General features: G+C 45.1%; 2 protein-coding genes across 2 annotated transcripts in view; one reads left to right on the top strand and one right to left on the bottom strand.

Moving 5' to 3' along the window:
• The window catches only part of LOC142729644 (uncharacterized), a 31,415-nt gene extending 15,409 nt beyond the window's left edge, over positions 1-16,006 (top strand). The window contains 8 exon segments of the mRNA XM_075849278.1: positions 3,739-3,812; positions 4,833-4,927; positions 5,355-5,543; positions 5,628-5,871; positions 7,454-7,602; positions 7,679-7,870; positions 7,955-8,318; positions 12,152-16,006. Of these exon segments, the coding sequence (XP_075705393.1) occupies positions 3,739-3,812; positions 4,833-4,927; positions 5,355-5,543; positions 5,628-5,871; positions 7,454-7,602; positions 7,679-7,870; positions 7,955-8,318; positions 12,152-13,185 (2,341 nt within the window). The 3' untranslated portion in view covers positions 13,186-16,006.
• Positions 16,007-20,803: 4,797 nt separating this feature from the next.
• Positions 20,804-22,760, bottom strand: part of LOC142729651 (membrane-spanning 4-domains subfamily A member 4D-like) — a 31,411-nt gene continuing 29,454 nt past the window's right edge. Inside the window, exons 4-6 of the mRNA XM_075849291.1 lie at positions 22,609-22,731; positions 21,508-21,630; positions 20,804-21,137 (exon numbers count right to left, since the gene is read on the bottom strand). Of these exons, the coding sequence (XP_075705406.1) occupies positions 20,991-21,137; positions 21,508-21,630; positions 22,609-22,731 (393 nt within the window). The 3' untranslated portion in view covers positions 20,804-20,990. The remainder of the gene's footprint in view (positions 21,138-21,507; positions 21,631-22,608; positions 22,732-22,760) is intronic.

The following is a 22,760-nucleotide window of genomic DNA, read 5'->3' as shown; positions in this document are numbered from 1 at the left end:
GGTGACGGGACATTATATATAGGAAAGCTGGGTGACAGGACATTATATATAGGAAAGCTGGATGACAGGACATGATATATAGGAAAGCTGGATGACAGGACATGATATATAGGAAAGCTGGATGACAGGACATGATATATGCACATTTTACTCCAGCGCTATTTATACTTTAGGGGTAACATGAAATGTTTTTATTCTTATATATTTCCTGTCCCTCTAGGACTTGTACACATGATGATATAATCTCTGGTCCTATATACAGGACATTATATATTACAGTGTGAGGTACTTTTATCTCTCGCTGTTTCAGGAGAAACATGGCAGACATGGGGTTATATGGGGGGTACATGGGGTTAAATGTGGGGTACATGGGGTTTATATGGGGGTACATGGGGTTATATGGGGGTATATGGGGTTATATGGGGGGTACATGGTGTTATATGGGGGTACATTTATATGGAGGGTACATGGGGTTATATGGGGGTACATGGGGTTATATGGGGGTACATAAGGTTATATGGGGATACATGGGGTTATATGGGGTACATTGGGTTATATTGGGGTACATGAGGGTTCATGGGGTTATATGGGGGGGTACAAGGGGGTTATAGGGGGTACATGGGGTTATAGGGGGGTACATGGGGTTATATGGGGGGGTAGATGGGGTTTATATGGGGTTATATGGGGAGTACATGGGGGTTATATGTGGTTCATGGGGTTATATGGGGGGTACATGGGGTTATATGGGGGGTACATGGGGTTATATGGCGGGTACATGGGGTTATATGGGGGTACATTTATATGGGGGTACATGGTGTTATGTGGGGGTACATGGTGTTATATGGGGGTTATATGGGGGTACATGGCGTTTATATGGGGGTACATAAGGTTATATGGGGTTATATGGGGGTAGATGGGGTTATATGGTGATACATGGGGTTATATGGGGGTACATGGTGTTATATGGGGGTTATATGGCGTTTATATGGGGGTACATAAAGTTATATGGGGGGTAGATGGGGTTTATATGGGGGTACATGGGGTTATATGGGGGTACATGGTGTTATATTGGGGTACATGGGGGATATATGGAGTACATGGGGTTATATGGGGGGTTCATGGGGTTATATGGGGGGTACATGGTGTTATATGGGGGTACATTTATATGGAGGGTACATGGGGTTATATGGGGGTACATTTATATGGGGGTACATGGTGTTATATGGGGGTTATATGGGGGTACATAAGGTTATATGGGGATACATGGGGTTATATGGGGGTACATTGGGTTATATTGGGGTACATGAGGGTTCATGGGGTTATATGGGGGGGTACAAGGGGGTTATAGGGGGTACATGGGGTTATAGGGGGGTACATGGGGTTATATGGGGGGGTAGATGGGGTTTATATGGGGTTATATGGGGAGTACATGGGGGTTATATGTGGTTCATGGGGTTATATGGGGGGTACATGGGGTTATATGGGGGGTACATGGGGTTATATGGGGGTATGTGGGGGTACATGGGGTTATATGGCGGGTACATGGGGTTATATGGGGGTACATTTATATGGGGGTACATGGTGTTATATGGGGGTTATATGGGGGTACATGGCGTTTATATGGGGGTACATAAGGTTATATGGGGTTATATGGGGGTAGATGGGGTTATATGGTGATACATGGGGTTATATGGGGGTACATGGTGTTATATGGGGGTTATATGGCGTTTATATGGGGGTACATAAAGTTATATGGGGGGTAGATGGGGTTTATATGGGGGTACATGGGGTTATATGGGGGTACATGGTGTTATATTGGGGTACATGGGGGATATATGGAGTACATGGGGTTATATGGGGGGTTCATGGGGTTATATGGGGGGTACATGGGGTTATATGGGGGGTACATGGTGTTATATGGCGGGTACATTTATATGGGAGTACATGGGGGTTATATGGAAGGTACATAGAGGTTATATGGGGTACACTGGGTTATATGGGGTTACATGGAGGTTATATGGCGGGTACATGGGGTTATATGGGGGTACATGGGGTTATATGGGGGTGCATAGAGGTTATATGGGGTACACGGGGTTATATGGGGGTACACAGGGTTATATGGGGGTTACATTGGTCCTCGTGTCCATATATAGAGACGAAAATAGCAAAGCTGAATGGAGAAAATAAAGACAATTCCCACAGCCCGTATAATATATAACGCGGTCATTACTGCATCTCGCGCGTTCTCTGTCTCGTATGTGCACACACACTAATTACGTCCGTAATTGACGGACGTATTTCGGCCGCAAGTCCCGGACCGAACACAGTGCAAGGAGCCGGGCTCCTAGCATCATACTTATGTACGACGCTAGGAGTCCCTGCCTTGCTGCAGGACAACTGTCCCGTAGTATAATCATGTTTACAGTACGGGACAGTTGTCCTGCAGCGAGGCAGGGACTCCTAGCGTCGTACATAAGTATGATGCTAGGAGCCCGGCTCCTTGCACTGTGTTCGGTCCGGGACTTGCGGCCGAAATACGTCCGTCAATTACGGACGTAATTAGTGTGTGTGCACATACCCGAAAACAAGAAGCAGAGGCGCCTTCAGATAAACTATACAGCGCTACAAGAAAATGGCCGCCTTCATAAAACTATACAGCGCTACAAGAAAATGGCCGCCTTCATAAAACTATACAGCGCTACAAGAAATATGGCCGCCTTCATAAAACTATACAGCGCTACAAGAAAATGGCCGCCTTCATAAAACTATACAGCGCTACAAGAAAATGGCCGCCTTCATAAAACTATACAGCGCTACAAGAAAATGGCTTCCGTCATAAAACTACAGCGCTACAAGAAAATGGCCGCCTTCGTAAAACTATACAGCGCTACAAGAAAATGGCCGCCTTCATAAAACTATACAGCGCTACAAGAAAATGGCTTCCTTCATAAAACTATATAGCGCTACAAGAAAATGTCCGCCGCAAATCACATCACAGGTCTACAAGAAAATGGCTGCCGCTTCACTCAGCACAGCAACAGAAACACCGCGTCTTCTAAGCATGATAACGCGCATGTGCACGAGATTTAAGTTCAGTTTTGTGTCCGGCCCGACGACGCTAAGGAAATAGATGAAGTGAAATATACGGAGGGAAGTCAGTGGTCGCAAACTGGAAGTGACGCTTCAGGTGAATTGTGTATTTCCGGTGACAGGTCACTGTATGTATGACATGTTTGAGAGATTTGTTCTACATACATTTTCTTTCTACAGTCCATGCTGCTTATGTATTGTGTATTATTGTATGTATGTGGTATATACAGCACTGTCATCCCCTATATAAGAGAAGTTTTTTCTGCCCTTATATGTATCCTACTTCCTCTGCCCCTATATACGTTCCCCTACCTACATATGCGGTTATGTAGACGTGGTGTCTCCATGGTAACAGACTACAAACACGGTTTGTTTGTAGTCTGTTACCATAGCAACACATTCCGCATTGTGCTGTAAACACGTAACCAGCAAGATAATTATTTTGATTAAAACTATTTGAAAAAGAAAAAAAGTGAAGTTGGACGTAGAGATTGAACCTGCAACAATTTCCACCCTTTTGACTTATACAAATAAAACCTCAATAATAATAGAAAAATCATATTCTAGTCCTATACCGCATCTTTTCTGATAGTCGATACCTGGCATATGGTGAAATACCTCCCCACGGTTCATACGTGTCCCTTCTAGCTATATCTACCTGACCGTATCGTACAAAATCATCAAAATTGTAGAAACCAAAAATATCTGCAATCCAGATACCGGTAAACATATGAGCCGTGGAAGCGACAACCGGTCTGATGAGGCTTAAAGGGGTGAAAGGGAGAAAGTAGGACGGGGGCCAGCGGGAGAAGGTAGGACGGGGGCCAGCGGGAGAAGGTAGGACGGGGGTCAGCGGGAGAAGGTAGGACGGGGGTCAGCGGGAGAAGGTAGGACGGGGGTCAGCGGGAGAAGGTAGGACGGGGGTCAGCGGGAGAAGGTAGGACGGGGGTCAGCGGGAGAAGGTAGGACGGGGGTCAGCGGGAGAAGGTAGGACGGGGGCAGCGGGAGAAGGTAGGACGGGGTCAGCGGGAGAAGGTAGGACGGGGTCAGCGGGAGAAGGTAGGACGGGGTCAGCGAGAGAAGGTAACACGGGGTCAGCGGGAGAAGGTAGGACGGGGGTCAGTGGGAGAAGGTAGGACGGGGGTCAGTGGGAGAAGGTAGGACGGGGGTCAGTGGGAGAAAGTAGGACGGGGTCAGTGGGAGAAGGTAGGACGGGGGTCAGTGGGAGAAGGTAGGACGGGGGTCAGTGGGAGAAGGTAGGACGGGGGTCAGTGGGAGAAGGTAGGACGGGGGGCAGTGGGAGAAGGTAGGACGGGGGTCAGTGGGAGAAGGTAGGACGGGGGTCAGTGGGAGAAAGTAGGACGGGGGTCAGTGAGAGAAGGTAAGACGGGGTCAGTGGGAGAAGGTAGGACGGGGGTCAGTGGGAGAAGGTAGGACGGGGGTCAGTGGGAGAAGGTAGGACGGGGGTCAGTGGGAGAAGGTAGGACGGGGGTCAGTGGGAGAAGGTAGGACGGGGGTCAGTGGGAGAAAGTAGGACGGGGGTCAGTGAGAGAAGGTAAGACGGGGTCAGTGGGAGAAAGTAGGATGGCAGTGGGCCCTGTTCTAGTTATAGGTGCACACATTCCCAGTTTGGGTTATATTGTACTTACATATTTAATCCCTCATCTTCAGAATTCATGTACCGGCAGTGAAGGATTTTCTTGCTGAAGTTTCCTCATAAACTCCTGACAGAGACAATGGCTGACCCAGGATGAAGAAGATGGACGAGGCCAGAAACAAGATGACAGAACGGATGCTTAACCCTACCTGGGAAATCATCTACCTGCTGATCGGGGAGGTGAGGGATTATTGGAGCGCGGTTACGTGACATCACTCATCTCTCATAGACGGCCCGATGCCGGCCGTGACAACGAGCGACGATCCAGCATGTAGATCAGCGATCGGTAGCTCCATTCACAAGGAGCAATTGTCGGTAATGTCTGGGGATGAATGATCGTTACTGCGATCCCAAATCATCTGCATAATGCTCCTACCTTCTCCCGCTGACCATAATGCTGCCAACTAGCGACCATTTTTTGGGTTGCATAAAAGACGCGATTAGCTGATGAACGAGCTCGTCTAACCAATCATTGGCCGAGAGATGAGGATTCCGGGAATTATATGTTACATGACCTCCCTCTGATCTCTAGTGATAACACGCGCGCATGAACTGCGGGTCTGGGAATGTACACAGTGATACTTTTATAGTGTCTGTCCACACACAGGATTATACAGTAGTGAAGACGACGTCTGGAAAGTGTGTGACCCCCAGCAGCCGTCCCCATGAGTCCGGAGGACGGAGCAGAACCAAGACCCCCATCACGGAGCCTCCACCTCACTCACTGATACATGAGAGAAACAACCAGAAGATCCTGGACCTCACCCACAAGATCATCGAGCTGCTGACGGGGGAGGTGACACTGCCGGGAATGCTGGGACATTATATAATAACACAAGGTATAATGTGTCTGGGTGATGACTGTATCATTGTGTGTCAGGTTCCTATAAGATGTCAGGATGTCGCCGTCTATTTCTCCATGGAGGAGTGGGAATATATAGAAGGTCACATGGATCTGTACAAGGAGGTCACGATTGAGGACCACCCGAACCGTACACCACCGGGTAAGAGGGATCTGTACAAGGACGTCATCATGGAGGACCACCGGAACCACTCACCTCCGGGTAAGAGGGATCTGTACAAGGACGTCATGATGGAGGACCACCGGAACCGCACACCACCGGGTAAGAGGAGACTTTTCCTGATTGTAGGGTGGTCTTGAAACCGATCACATTTATGGTTTCAGCCACTAATAACCCCTCCGCTCTCTCCTGCGATGCTTGGGGGGTTTAATCATTTGATTGCCACTGTATTATCGTGCGGAGACTTCTGCCTTTCTTCCTCTATTACCAGTAACTGCCGGGACTTTCTCAGTGTGTCGTCCTGTTATTTTATACGTTCTGCCATTAAAAAAATCTTAATAAAACGTGACTGTGATTTCCGCGGATCAATTAAATATCATTCGTCATTATATTAATTATAGCATTCTAAAGTTTCATCTCATCACGACAAACTTACAATTTACTTTTTTATTCCATCCACACGGTTGGACAGTTCCAATCTGCGCACCAGAATTAGCTTCTTCTCACCGGCACAGGACACATTAATTGGGAGGGAATCAAAAGAACAGCAGGGGGCGCCATAACAAGCATGTGACAGCAATATCTAGACACAGGAGCATCGTTTTAAAATAATTTCAATTTTAAAATGGTTACGTTTGGCATGATCTTAGGCCCCGTCACCTTGTGTGTGAACGGGAGCCACGACGCAGTGCCCGATCCGCCTCACGAGGGACACTAGCAGTGCCGGACGAACAATATTGACTTATAACGGGGTCCATCAGGATCCGTTGAACTGTCTGTTTGACGGGAGAAGTTCTGCTGCATGCAGCGCCGTTTTTCTCATACAAATGACAGAATCTGCGACGGAGGTTCTGAATGTAGATGTGAACAGAGCCGAACATTAATATTGAATTGCGGGACACCCCATTTAACTCCTACTTTACTCGTGTACATACATTACCCTTAGCCCTTATAACTAGGCTGCTGAGGTAAAGTAGTAAATCCTTTTGAAAAATAGATAGATCACATCGGCAACCTCTAGCTTGGTAGCGGTAAGTGCCTCTTCACAGACGCTGCCCGTGTACGTTACGCACAGCCGGTTCTTCAGGACTCCACGTTGGGTATCACTTATTCGATTTTTCTACCTCGACTGTTCATCCCTTAAAATGACATGAAATATTTTAAAGACAATAGAATTAGACATACCGGTCAACAGTTACCTGGTTGTACTTCTTTACCCTTCGTAAATAAATCTGCCATCCCGTACTCTACTCCTTTACACCAAGCAGCGAGTGAAGAGGAAGGTCCCGGCGGGGCAGTACCTTGATATTTTCCTATTACAATGTCCGCAGAAATCAGTTCAGCTCACAGCTTGGAAACAAAGGCACATCTCCGATCATGAGTGACGCTTCTCCGTAAAATAGCGCAGCGCTATTATTAATACAGTCTAAACCCGGAAGTCCACTTTAACAAACTGGTCATTTAATTGTAGGTGGGACTGCACGTTGTTAGCGGGTAACACGTCCCCTTCACTTACAAAATTGATAGGCGTCCGAGCAGATGGACCGCCGCTGATCACACACGTTATTACATGACTTACATTTATTGAAAAATTTTTAAGGGAAAATCTCTATTTCACAAGGAATTTTTGTAATTTTATTACTTTTTTTTTTTTTTTTTTTTTTTTTTTTTTAAACCAATTTAGGTTGTAGCAGTTCAGGATCCTCTCATTTAAAGTCTCCTCGTAGTTTCCTCTCCCTGACTGACCCACTAAGGATTCACAAGTACATGAACAAGATGAATGAGAGGATATTAAACTTCACCCTAGAGATCATCTACTTACAAAGTGGAGAGGTAAAAGATTCTGGGAATGATATCACATGACATCATTCTCACGTGTTCAGTCATTTATCACTGTCTCTATACACAGGATTACACAGTAGTGAAGAAGACGTCATCTGGGCAGTGTGTGACCCCCAACAGCCCTCCTGGTATGTCCGGAGGACGGAGCAGGACCCAGAGCCCCATCACGGAGTCTCCACCTCACTCACTGACACATGAGAGAAATAATGAGAAGATCCTGGACTTCACCCACAAGATCATTGAGCTGCTGACTGGAGAGGTGATACTGCCGGGAATGCTGGGACATTATATAATAACACAAGGTATAATGTGTCTGGGTGATGACTGTATCATTGTGTGTCAGGTTCCTATAAGATGTCAGGATGTCGCTGTCTATTTCTCCATGGAGGAGTGGGAGCATATAGAAGACCACAAGGATCTGTACAAGGACGTCATGATGGAGGACCACCGGGACCGCACACCACCGGGTAAGAGGGATCTGTACAAGGAGGTCATGATGGAGGACCACCGGAACCACACATCACCGGGTAAGAGGGATCTGTACAAGGACGTCATGATGGAGGACCACCGGCCCCTCACATCACCGGGTAAGAGGGATCTGTACAAGGACGTCATGATGGAGGACCACCGGAACCACACATCACCGGGTAAGAGGGATCTGTACAAAGACGTCATGATGGAGGACCAGCGGAACCGCACATCACCGGGTAAGAGGGGTGTGTGTGTGTGTGTGTGCGTGTGCGTGTGTGTCACTCTACTTCATCCTCCCACTCAGTGGCGTAACTACCGCCGTAGCAGCAGTAGCGGCTGCTACGGGGCCCGCGGCATGAGGGGGCCCGTGTCGCCCGCCGGCACGGGCCCCCACCATGGCCGGAGGCTCCGCTAGCAGCCGCTATGGCTGCTACAGCGGGACGCCACTGAACACTACGGCAGAGCAGGGAGGTATCTCCCCGCTCTGCCATTAACTGGTTCCCGACCGCTGGCTGAATTTTTACGGCCAGCGGTCAGGGTCCTTAAAACCCGAGCCATAGACTTTCTACGGCTCGGGTTTTAACTTGCTGCCCGCGCGATCGGGCAGCTGAATGTCGGGTCTCCGGCTGTCAGTGACTGCCGGGGACCCTGAGGAGAGGATAGAAGCAGCTTTCGCTGCTTCTGTCTTCTCCGATCACTTGTACACAGCGTTCAATGAACGCTGTGTATAGGAATAGAGACAGCAGCAGCGGCGCTGTCTCTATTCCTCCCGGTGATCATATGACTGGTCACATGATCGCCGAGTGCCGTTAGTGGCAGGCTGCTGCTGGGTCTAACTAGACCCAGCACAGCCCAGTTAGTGACAATCGTCACTATGAGAGGGCTGATTTCCCCTGTAACTGGGGCTGCTGTGCAGCTCCAATTACAGTGGAAAGACATGGTGTGAAAGAAAGAAAAAAAAAATATAAAGTTCCCCAAAGGTCTTCTTTGACCTTTGAGGGACAGACCATAGTAATAAAAAAATAATAAAGTAAAGTGCAAAAAAAATGTAAATAATAAATACACATAAAATACCCACCCCAAAAAAAAACGTTCCCCCCCCCCGCCAATCATTGTTGTAATGCTAGCGCTGACCCAATTACCCTAATATAGACATGTAATATATAAAAATTTACGGTAGACAATGGCGATCACAAATAAAAGGTCTATTTTAGGGTAAAACTATGTTATTACCAAAAAAAAAATTGCTGAAATGTAAAAAAGCTTATTTTTTTACTATTATTTTCAAAGTTTATGAATAAAAATTCTAAAATAGCAAAAAAGGTGTGTATAAAAACGATAAAAAATGAAACCTGCATTGTCTACGGAAAAGACGTCGCAAAAATCACGTCATTAGCCCAACAAATAAAAAAGTTATAGCCATTTAACTAACACGTGCTAAAAATGGCTAAACGGTGTCTGGTCCTGAAGGCGCAAAATAGAACAAAATACATGTATCCCCTCTCCACAGGATATCCACAGGACAGGGGATACCTGTGTGATCGCTGGCAGTGATAAGGAGAACGGGGGACTGAAAGTCCCCTGAAGTTCTCCATCACAAACCTCGGACTTCCAGGGTCTGTGTCGGCAGCTCCGTAGAAATGAATGGAGCGGCGGTCGTGCTTGTGCGCTTGTGTGACCAGCGCTCCTTTCATTTTTATTGAGCTGCGCAGACGCCGGAAGTCAGAGGTTTGTGATGGAGAAGTTCAGGGGACTTTCAGTCCCCCGTTCTCCCTATCGCTGCCAGCGATCACTCATGTATCCCTTATCCTGTGGAGATCCTGTGGATAGGGGATACATGTATCTTGTACGGCACACTGTAGGTCGCATTTTTTTGGGAGGGGGGACGCTGTATGGCGTTCCCTACAGGGGGGAACGTTGTATGGCGTTCCCTACAGGGGGGGGGGGGGTGACTGTATGGCATTCCCTACAGGGGGGGAGCTGTATGGCGTTCCCTACAGGGGGGGGCTGTATGGCGTTCTCTACAGGGGGGGGCTGTATGGCGTTCCCTACAGGGGGAGCTGTATGGTGTTCTCTACAGGGGGGGCTGTATGGTGTTCTCTACAGGGGGGGGCTGTATGGTGTTCTCTGCAGGGGGGCTGTATGGCGTTATCTGCAGGGGGCTGTATGGCGCTATCTACAGAGGGGGGGCTGTATGGCGTTATCTACATGGGGGGCTGTAAAAAAGGCACTATCTACAAGGGGGGGGGTTGTGTGACACCCAGGGGAGGGGGGGCCCCAGTCAAAAGTTTGCTATGGGGCCCAGTCTTTCCTAGTTACGCCCCTGCTCCCACTCCATAGATTTCTATGGGCAGGTGTAACCTGATCCGTCAGTGAGCGGATGGACCGGCTCCTCTTCAGGAGATGGAAAAAGCAGCAGTAAATCCAGAGTGAGAGAACAGTTAGGAGAGGGGTGGGGAAAGGGGCATTTTTCTCTAATAAGATATATTGAAAGTTTCTTAAATTCACTTATACTATTGGTTTATGCAAAGTTTATTGAAAGTTAGTGACTATTTAAAGGAGTATTCAGCATTGGACAATCTTTTTTAGTTAGAAAGGTGCCCTGCTGGGATCGGCAGTCATCAGCTGTAATATATGGGGAAGCGTTCAGTTCTATTACACCACCACATGGACATGGAAGCATTAAAGGGATTGTACATAAGAAAAACATGGCTGCTTCTTTTCAGAAACAGCGCCACAACTATCCGTGGGTTTTATCTGGTATTGCAGCTCCGCTCCATTGAAGTAAAGAGAGCCGAGTTTCTCAGTGCATTGTATGGTACATTAAATATTACATTATATGACGACATTACAAACTACAACTAGTCCCGCAAAAAAACAAGCCCTCGAATGGCTGTCGACTGATTTACATCTCCAGTGGTGGCTTGATGCCCTGTCAAGATACGGTCAATGCTGCGGCAGCATAAAATGACATCATCACACAGGAGCTTTTAACCGGAACAGGTCGGTTTTATAAAAATGTTCCATGATCCAAGAATGAAACCTAGTCTGTGGTCCTGAATGATGTGCAGGAATTGTGAGCAGTCTTGGTCTTGTAGGCTCAGGTCTTTGTGCTGTAGCCCTCCTGCCGTCATCTACTACTATCAGCCATATTAGCTTCTAATGGGCTAATTTCTTTGTCAGACATTCATTCAAAATATTCCTCTCTCAGTTCTCCCTGGCAGTCAATCACAAGGAGAGAATCCACTTACCTCACTCTGTAGAGACATGCTTGATGGGATCTCTGCCTGTAGAGTGTGAAATATCTGTGACCACGTGTTTATTTCTCCACATTTTAATCATGGATATGTCGGACAGACCAGAGGCTTTCGAAAAACTATAAATGCTGGAAAGTTTAGTCCATTAGTGATATTGATCATGAAGGAAGTAGCTAGCTTCTCGTCCAATGTGGGTTTCAAATAAACAAATAGAACAGCTAAGATATTTAGCCACCCAATATAGCATAATTTCTGAACATAGATTGTCTCAATCATTTTCTACTGGGGCCTCACCAACCAGGACACGGTGACATCTAGGCCTCACCCTTGGTCGGAGTCCCATTCCAAAATTAAAAAGGTTTCTGAATTTGTCTTTCATTGGTCTCCTGGGCCTGTAAATCGTTAAAATTATCACAAAAGGATTGAATTATTATTGGTGAAGCCAGAGTGAGATGTGTGTGCTATATGACCAAATTTACCAAAAATTGTCTCCCCTGCTGAACCTCTCCACCAACTAGTGTCTGCCTCACCAATGAAGAGCATTGCTTTACGGCATCTTATAAATGTCCTAAAATGTCCTTAAGAAGATGCAGATCGCAAATGCATCTTGAAACGGTGAATTATTTTTAGGAAAAAGGACACACTGACAAACTTTGGGCTATATTTTCCTGTCTTTCGGCAGGGTGAAGGGAACCGCTTATCTTAAATTTAGTTAATAATTATATTCTTGTGGGAAAAGATTAATAGTAGGAATGCTAAAAATGTCTGATATTGGGTTTTACGTAAATAATGTAACCAAATTGTATATCCAGCAGATGAGTGCATCAAGAACGTGGAAGAAAATATAATTTTATCTCCCGAATGCAAAGTAGAAGATAATGATATCACACAAGATATATCTGGAGAACACCCCGTTACCCCAAATGTACTATTAGTCCTTCACAATGGGGATCTGTTATCTGATTCCAGTCATTACAAGGAGTATTTATCTGATGAATCACAGTCTGCTATACAAAGTGAACCCGGTCACATAGCAGGTAAACTATTTTCATGTTTGGAATGTGGAAAACAATTTACACAAAAATCAAATCTCTCTGTGCACAAGAGAATTCACACAGGAGAGAAGCCATTTTCATGTTCAGATTGTGGCAAAAGTTTTGCGCAAAGATCAAATCTTGTTAAACATCAAAGAATTCACTCCGAGGAGAAACCATTTACATGTTCAGAATGCGGGAAATGTTTTACTCGGAAGGCAGGTCTCGTCACACATCAGAAAACTCACACAGGGGAGAAGCCATATTCATGTTCCGAATGTGGAAAATGTTTTTCCAGGAAAGCAGGTCTTGTTGATCATCTGACGATTCACACAGGAGAGAAGCCATTTTCGTGTTCAGAATGCCGGAAATGTTTTGCACATAAGACAGGACTTGTTGAACATCACAAAACGCACACGGAAGAGAAGCCATTTTCATGCACGGAATGTGGGAGTTTTTTCAGCAGGAAATCTGCTCTTGTCGTACATCAGAGAATTCACACTGGGGAGAAGCCATTCTCATGTTCAGAATGTGGGAAATGTTTTACTCAGAAATCAGTCCTTGTCGAGCACCATAGAATTCACACGGGGGAGAAACCATTTTCATGTCAAGAATGTGGGAAAAGTTTCGCCTGGAAATCTGTTCTCATTAACCATCTGAGAATTCACACAGGGGAGAAGCCATACTAATGTCCTGAATGTGGGATATGTTTTAGACAGAAAACAGATCAGGATAAACATCGGGGAATTCACCTAGAAGATGAGTGGTTTTCATGCGTAGAATGTGGGGAATGTTTAACCCGGGACTCATGAGAAAAATCACATGGGGAGAAGTTTTATTTTTGTATGGAGTTCACACAGGAGAGGAGAGAAACAATGTTTTACCCAGAACGTTGATCTAAAAACTCAGAGGGGAGAAGCCATACACAAAAAAAATAAAATAATTTCTAACATTTGGGAAGTGTTCTACACACAGATCAAATATTTTAGGACGCTGGTTGCTTCATACACATTTACAATTCTCAACATTTAACTCGTGTATTATTATCTATCCATTAAAACCACAATGATTTGGATCCCAGGGGGAATATAAAACGATGGGTCTAATGAAGCAGTGCGGTCGAGCGGTGCAATAAAAAAAGTGGTTATATTTGTAGAATTTTTGTTCAAATCTAATTTTTGGGGTAGTTGATGTCCCATGTGACGTTAAGTATCCCTACATCCCAACACGACTTCTTTATTGGTCTCCCCCCCCCCCATACTTTGCAGTATCTTTCTACATATATTATTATTTCTCTAGTAATAAAATCCTACATATTCATTATTTTTTTTATATGGTAATGTTTTATTGGTCAAACCAAAAACGTAAAATTTTTTGATATTCATTAAAGTATATCAAAAATACTGTTATGGTGCAGGACTGTGCATAACCTTATTTGCAGCTTCTGCTGCTGGCTGCTTATATAAGGTCTCGGTCACCTCCAAAAATTCCCATAAAACGACAATAATCAGTTAATGGCTTAAAGGTCGCCGATTCCAAATATGTAAATTTGACATTTCTCAATATTAGGCTGGATTCACACGTGTGTGTGTGCGTTTTGAGCACGCAAAAAACGCGGCGTTTTGCGTGCGCAAAAGGCACTTAACAGCTCCGTGTGTCAGCCCTGTATGATGCGCAGCTGCGTGCTTTTCGCGCAGCCGCCATCATTATGACACTCCATTTGGATGTTTGTAAAAAGAAAACATTCATCCTTTTCACTGCTGTTGCGTGAATCACGCTTGTCCCACGGAAGTGCATCCGTGTGACATGCGTGGTTTTCACGCACCCATTGACTTCAATGGGTGCGTGATGCGCGAAATCTGCAAAAAGAACGGACATGTTGTGACTTTTACGCAGCGGACTCACGCTGCGTAAAAATAACGCAACTGTCTGCACGGCCCCATAGACTAATATAGGTCCGTGCGACGCGCGTGAAAATCACGCGCGTTGCACGGACGTATATCACGTTCGTCTGAATAAGCCCTAAGACCGCAAACGGGCCGAGTGCTGCATGCTGATGACAAGTCTTAGGAGTCCTCTCCATTATATCGCTGAGCTTAGTAGTTCTCTCTATGCTTCAGCATGCAGCGCACGGTCCATTTGCAGGCCAACATCCGGAGAATGCAACGGAGAGGAAAGAAAAAAAATTCCAGATTCAGAATCAACCACAAATGTCTGATAGATACGGGTTTCAGCTCTGGGACCTAGAATCGAGAGCGGGTGTCATTCCAACCCCCACTTTGTCTGGCCTGGAGGCCACTGGCTGCCTATTCCAGACGGGGACTAAGTAGAGAGGTGGCCACGCATGCCCTATTTGCTCGCTCGGCTGTTACCGTAACTCCCATAGAACATAATGGAGAGAGTCCCATACATGCGTCACCACCTCTTTACTTAGTCCCCCAGTAGCCGACTCACAAATGAGTGACTCCCGCTCTCGATATAGGTAGGTTCCCGCATTTATCAGATATTTATGGCAAATCTTGTGGATATACCATAAATGTCTGAGTTGGGAATAATTCTATACTGAGGAGGAACTGGTCAACATCAGTTAATGACCACCATCCTGCAACTTTACAAGCGATTATATAAAACTGCAAATTTGCAACTGAAATTTGTGCGAAAACTATACCCTATATCTGTGTGAGTAACCCATACACACCACACAAGTCTACATGAAACCCTGACTGACCTCGCCAATTTTCACGTTAGTTTTTGCCTCCCCGTATTCCTTCAGCCGTAACTTTTTCTTTAATATTGTGACTACGTCGTCTTGTTTCTTTGCGGGAGGGGTTGTAGATTTTTTTACACATTTTCTGGTACATATAAGTTTGCCTTTAAATACATATAATTTTTTAAAAATTGGTGGAATACATAAAATAAGCAATTACCCTATAGATTATTTTTTTTACTCTTTTTACCTTTGTCCCAGTCCTGGGTTATGTGGACCCCGGCCAAATAACAGCCTATGGAAAAGTCTTTAGCACAAGAGTACCTGTAAGAGTCCAGACAGACACGAGGTGTAGCAGACGCTTTGGAACAGATGTTTCGTGGCACAGATGATGCTTGACGTGGCAGTTGCTACCAGATGTGGCAGATGAGGCACACACAAGTCCAACAATTGACTTAGGCTCAGGAACAAACACAACAACAAGATATGGGAAGCAGGATACGGGAACACTGGGAGCAGGAAACAACTAAGGGACCGTTTACAATACGAACATTGGTAGACAACAACAATGCTCAGGCAAGGAGTGAAAGGGCAGGGCCCTTTTTATAGTGCAGGGTGATTGGAGGATGAATAGGAAGCTTTTTTGCATGTGTGCGTGCTGGCCCTTTAAGGCCGGGGATGAGCGCGTGCAACCTAGAGGACGTAGCCGAGCAGTGTGGCGCAAGTGCTGGCATCTCCAGGGAGGGAGACGCTGGCAAGAAGTCAGAGGTCGCAGCCATCAGAAGGTGAGGGAAGGCGGCGGTCCACGGCCGTTACAACCTTACACCATAACTTTCTTGTGCCGTTTTTATGTGTATATTAAGAGCAGATATGTATATATTATTTTTATAGAATTTTCTGAAATAAAATGTTGTTTTTTTTCGTGATCTATAATTTTAACTTTATTTAAGAATCATTGACTGTATGACATAATATGGCTGTCTGTCCGTACACAATAGACAGGCCGCCTGCTCTCGCAGGCAACAACACCACCTGGTCACCGCATCGGAAAATGGAATGCCGGTTCAAAAAAATCTCCCTCCCTTTTGCAACATCACAATCGCTACGAATAATAGTGTGGAAGGGGTTGAACCGCCGGTATCGGCGTTGTCATTGCTGTCAATCACTCGATCACTGGTCTCGTGGGCACTGCTCCTGTGTTTTCCGCAGTCGGTGCATGAAAAGGTCATTTTTGACCAACATAAATCTGTTCCATCAGTCAGGAATTTGATATTCTTACCCAGCGATAACGGTCACCACTACGACTGCTTTGTGACAAAAAAATATTGTAGTATCTGCGATAAGAAGAGCTGAAGAATAAGCACGTTATATGGTTATTAAAAAAAAGAAATTCCATCAAGTTCAACCAAGAACGGGAGAAATTCTACAACTTTGGTTTACCCCTATTGATCCAGAGGAAGGTTTTAAAAACAATTACAACTAAATATAAAAGGAAAAATTCCCTCCTGATCCCAAGTGGCGAACCAGATTTCGACACATTGACATAGGAGCGGAGATTTTTTCGTTCTAGGAAATTATCTCGTCCTTTTTTGCAGCCGTCTACTGTTCCTGCTGTGATGGCTCCTGTGGTGACTATTCCATAGATTCTCTGCTCTTACAGTAAAGAACCAGCTCTTGCGGTGACTATTCCATAGATTCACAGTATAGGCTTGTCGCCTCTGCAGGTTGAACCTTTTTTTCTCCAGACGGAGGGAGCGCCCCCTTGTTTTTTGAGGGAGTTTTACATGGAACAGGATTTCACCATATTTTTTGTATGTGCCATTAATATATTTATATAAATTAATCATGTCCCCCCTTAGTCGTCTCTTTTCATGGATAAATAAGTTTAGTTCTTTTAATCTTTCCTCATAACTTAGATTCTCCGCGCCCCTTATTAGCTTCGTTGCTCTTCTTTGTATTTTTCATCCTTTCTATGAACTGGAGCCCAGAACTGAACTGCATATTCTGGATGAGGCCTCATTAATGCTTTGTAAAGTGGTAATATTACATCCCTGTCCCGCGAGTCCAGGCCTCTATAATACACGACAATATCCTGCTGGCCTTAGGAGCAGCTGATTGACATTGCATGCTGTTATTTAGTCTATGACCTACAAGTACACCCAGATCCTTCTCAACAAGTGACTCCTCCAGTGTAGCGCCCCCTAGGACATATGATGCATGCAGGTTATTACACCCAGATCCTTCTCAACAGGTGACTCCCCCAGTGTAGCTCCCCCTAGGACATATGATGCCTGCAGATTATTACTCCCCCAGTGTAGCGCCCCCTAGGACATATGCCTGCAGATTATTACTCCCCCAGTGTAGCGCCCCCTAGGACATATGCCTGTAGATTATTACTCCCCCAGTGTAGCTCCCCCTAGGACATATGCCTGCAGATTATTACACCCAGATCCTTCTCAACAAGTGACTCCCCCAGTGTAGCTCCCCCTAGGACATATGATGCTGCAGATTATTACACCCAGATCCTTCTCCACAAGTGACTCCCCCAGTGTAGCGCCCCCTAGGAGATATGATGCTGCAGATTATTACACCCAGTGTAGCTCCCCCTATGACATATGATGCCTGCAGATTATTACTCCCCCAGTGTAGCGCCCCCTAGGACATATGATGCTGCAGATTATTACTCCCAGCGTAGCTCCCCCTAGGACATATGATGCCTGCAGGTTGTTCATACCCAGCTGCATAACTTTACATTTATCTACATTAAACTTCATTTGCCAAGTGGACGCCCAAACACTTAGGCCTCATTTACACGAACGTGATATACGTCCGTGAGACTCGCGTGCTTTTCACGCGGGTCGCACGGACCTATACAAGTGTATGGGGGCATGCAGACAGTCCGTGAGTTTTGCTCAGCGTGAGTGCGCTGAAAAAAACTCACGACATGTTCTAAAAATCTGCGTTTTTCGCGCATCACGCACCCATTGAAGTCAATGGGTGCGTGAAAACCACGCATGCCGCACGGAAGCACTTCCGTGCGAACTGCGTGATTCGCGCAAGAGCTGTCAAACTGAATGTAAACAGAAAAGCACCACGTGCTTTTCTGTTTACAAACATCCGAACGGAGTGTCTTAGAGATGACCGAACCGAACTTCACCGGGTTCGGCCGAACTCGTTTTGCCCGAACCCGGCAGGAGACAGTCACTGTCCAGGGTGCTGAAAGAGTTAAACTGTTTCAGCACCCTAGACAGTGACTTCCGATCCCAATATACGTGAACGTGTAAAAAAAAAAAAAAAGTTCTGACTTACCGATAACTCCCGGCTTCTTCCTCCAGTCTGACCTCCCGGGATGACAATTCAGTCCAAGTGACAGCTCCAGCCAATCACAGGCCAAGCACAGGCTGCAGCGGTCACATGGACTGCCGCGTCATCCAGGGAGGTGGGGCCAGATGTCAAGAGAGGCGCGTAACCAAGGCAACGGCCGGGAAGTTCTCGGTAAGTACGAACCTCTTTTTTTTTAAACAGGTTACTCGATATGGTGATCGGAATTCACTGTCGAGGGTGCTGAAAGAGTTACTGCCGGTCAGTTAACTCTTTCAGCACCATGGACAGTGACTGACGTAGACTAGCCTCATCTCTATGATGGCGGCTGCGCGAAAATCACGCAGCCGCGCATCATACACTGATGACACACGGAGCTGTCAAGTGCCTTTTGCAAAACGCACACGCTCGTGTAAATGAGGCCTTAGTTTGTTTAAATCTGCCTGCAATTCACAAACATCTTCCATAGTCTGAACTATATTGCATAGCTTGGTGTCATCTGCAAAAATAGAAATAGTGCTATTAATCCCATCCTCTATATCATTAATAATGTGAATAATAGTGGTCCCAGCACAGAACCAGCACTACTACTCCCATCCTCTATATCATTAATAAATAAGGTGAATAATAGTGGTCCCAGTACGGACCCCCGGGGTCACAACCTATAACCGGGGACCATACACTGTCCAGGCTTCTACTCACCTCTTCATATAAAACATCCGGATGGCGTGACAACCTCCATCCTCAGTAGATGTAACTATATTGTGGTCGCGGTTACCGAGGTTTTCACGAAAAGTGACCAGATCCAGCAGAGCGCCCCCTGTAGTCGGGTCCTCCGCACGCTGGTCCAGAACATTATCCTGTAACAGGTTGAGGAAATGTCTCCCCTTCATAGTTGTAGCCGAACCGTGACCCCAATTATTATCCCGGTAATAACAGTCCATCTGTTCATAAATCTGACCCTCCATCTCCTCAGTTATATTGGGGGGTCTATAGATTACACCCAAAAAAAATATTACTGTTTATCTCCCTTTGTAATTCCCCCCACAAGGTTAGTACCTCCTCAAACCCACTATTACCTCTCGCATGACATTACAAACAGGAAAGCTGGGTGACAGGACATTACATATAGGAAAGCTGGGTGACAGGACATTATATATCGGAAAGCTGGGTGACCAGACATTACATATAGGAAAGCTGGGTGACAGGACATTATATATAGGAAAGCTGGGTGACAGAACATTATATATAGAAAAGCTGGGTGACAGGACGTTACATATAGGGTACAGCTGGGTGACAGGACATTACATATAGGAAAGCTGGGTGACAGGACATTGTATATAGGAAAGCTGGGTGACCGGATGTTACATATAGGGTAAAGCTGGGTGACAGGACATTACATGTAGGGTAAAGCTGGGTGACATGACAATATATAGGAAAGCTGGGTGACAGGACATTATATATAGGAAAGCTGGGTGACAGGACATTATATATCGGAAAGCTGGGTGACAGGACATTACATATCGGAAAGATGGGTGACAGGACATTACATATCGGAAAGATGGGTGACAGGGCATTATATATATGAAAGCTGGGTGACAGGACATTATATATAGGAAAGCTGGGTGACAGGACATTATATATAGGAAAGCTGGGTGACAGGACATTATATATAGGAAAGCTGGGTGACAGGACATTATATATAGGAAAGCTGGGTGACAGGACATTACATATAGGAAAGCTGGGTGACAGGACATTATATATAGGAAAGCTGGGTGACAGGACATTATATATAGGAAAGCTGGGTGACATGATATTACATATAGGAAAGCTGGGTGACAGGACATTATATACAGGAAAGCTGGGTGACAGGACATTATATATAGGAAAGCTGGATGACATGACATTATATATAGGAAAGCTGGGAGACCGTACATTACTATAGGAAAGCTGGGTGACAGGCCATTATATATAGGAAAGCTGGGTGACATGACATTATATATAGGAAAGCTGGGTGACAGGACATTATATATAGGAAAGTTGGGTGACAGAACATTATATATAGGAAAGTTGGGTGACAGGACATTATATATAGGAAAGCTGGGTGAGAGGACATTATATATAGGAAAGCTGGATGATAGGACATTACATATAGGAAAGCTGGGTGACAGGACATTACATATAGGAAAGCTGTTTTGTTTTGTCTTTTTCTCCTGTTCTCCATCTCTCTCTCATCTCTAACATCCATCTATTTAGGAATTAGAGGGTCCCAGTCACTTTGTTGTAGTTCGGGGGCTACACGTTTCAAGAGACAGAAAAAGCCAATACAAGAAAAGACCTTTGAGAGCATTTTAATGGCATTTAATGCTACATTTTATGGGTAAGATGAATCTCTACTGGTTATATACTCGGTTATCTTCTCAGTACTGCACGGCATTATCATTCAGATCGGTCATGGTACCCATGACACCAAGATAGAACCCATGACGCCAGTGTGAACAAGACCTAGCGTCAGCGCAGGTGGAGGAGACATTTAATGCTGCATCTTCTAATATATGTGCGGATTTCAGCCTTTTTCAGATTGACATTTTATGGTATTTGTTTAATATCGTCTTCTCTCTGACCCGCATAAGGAGGAGGAGGAGGAGGAGGTTGTGTCTGAGGAAATGCCGGAGCGGTTGCATAAAATACAGACGGGGGCATTGAAATCACAACATCATTCTGTATCACAAACACCTGCAAGGGACACAGATTGACAGATTACCGCTGATCGTTGGGGGTCATGCTTTAAGGTGGAGTTTGATTTGGTCTAAGATTTGCAGACCACACAGGTTCAACGGCACTAAATTGCTATCATTTGTGTATGTTGTTCTTTACAATGTTTTTTTTTTTTTTTTTATAGTGAAGATTTCAGTGTTGAGGACCATTCCCTCCAAAAAGCCATTCAAGAAACATATAAAAAATAATCTAATATGATTTCTGTATTTGGAGCTTTGAACATATGGAGGTACGGTCTACTAGATTGGGGGGGGGGGAGACATATACATGACAAATTGCATTTCTTATAGGGGTCGGAAACAGATGTCGTACTTCAAGCGTCTCTTACCTGAGGAACAATAGAAGAGGCATGACTCAAAGACCGGCATCCAAAGACTGACAAGGAAATTGACAGACCGAAGAGTAAAAGATTTGTCACAAGAAGAGCACCGTCAATTAAATATCCTCCAATCTGTGTAAAAGAGATGATAATGGTCATGTCGCTCATTTGCCTGATAATTGGCCCGCGTAAAAGGGTCCTAAGTCCTAAAGAGTTGTCTCCCATATTTATTGGGTTTCTTAAAGAAAATGGAAATCTTGAACATATGTTTTTTTTAGGTCCTATGTTTATTCTAGTTACATATTGTGGGTCCCAAAGCCCTCTAACCCACTAACCCCAACACAAATTTTGGATCGTGTCTGCAATACCCAAACCTAAACTTCGTCTTTAATATTAAAGCCTAGACACTAACCAAATACAAATTCCGTAACCACAGGTTCATTAATTCAGTAGACTGCATGACTTCATGGTTCAGGATTGGGTGTGGACCCAGATGGATAGGGGTATGTTCACACATAGAAGTCTTGTTGCAGAAATTTTTTGTGATTAATAAAAAAAAAAATCCATTCCATGCAGAACGTTTAGTCCAAGACCGGACTCTACCTTAAAAATAGTTATCTTCGATTTGGAAAAAAACAAAAAGTTCTACTAGTTTTACAAAAACAGCGCCACTCCTATCCAGCCTTCGTGAGGAAACCAAAACAGTTTTTAGGGTGAACGCTGAACATTCGAATATAAGGGTATGTTGGGCCAGTTAGGTCCAGCTCTCCATCTCATAGGCCATTGGTACAGTTTGGACTACATGTTAGTAGAATAGTTTTTTTTACAATGGGGGGGGGGGGGGAGTCACTATCGAGGCTTCATTTACTGTGAGTTGCTGCAGTGGAAATTGAAAATTACACCCACCGAAATGAATAGGTCATCCGTGTAACGTATGGCCAATAGAGGAGGGTCTCAAGACGGGGATGTGGCCTATAAGTGGTTAAGTACTATTGAATTTTGAGCAATACATCATGGCTGTGGCCGGACCTACACTAAATATATCCATCATTAAGTTGGTATCATCTACCGGTTTCTATGACGAAAAAAATTAGAAAATGACAGACTTACAATTCTACCGCGGCACAATCTATGGGGGAAACACCAAATGATCCCCAGGTCTATACACGTCAACACCAATCCAATCACACTGAAAGCGATCGTCAATATGTTCAGGGACAGAGAGCCTTTGATCTGTTCAGGGAAAAAAGCGGAAAGGGAAT

The sequence above is a fragment of the Rhinoderma darwinii genome, unplaced genomic scaffold (assembly GCF_050947455.1).
Source record: "Rhinoderma darwinii isolate aRhiDar2 unplaced genomic scaffold, aRhiDar2.hap1 Scaffold_730, whole genome shotgun sequence".
Taxonomy (NCBI): Eukaryota; Metazoa; Chordata; class Amphibia; order Anura; family Rhinodermatidae; genus Rhinoderma; species Rhinoderma darwinii.
Note: the sequence above shows the minus strand (reverse complement) of the source record. Positions and strands in the feature narration are given on the sequence as shown.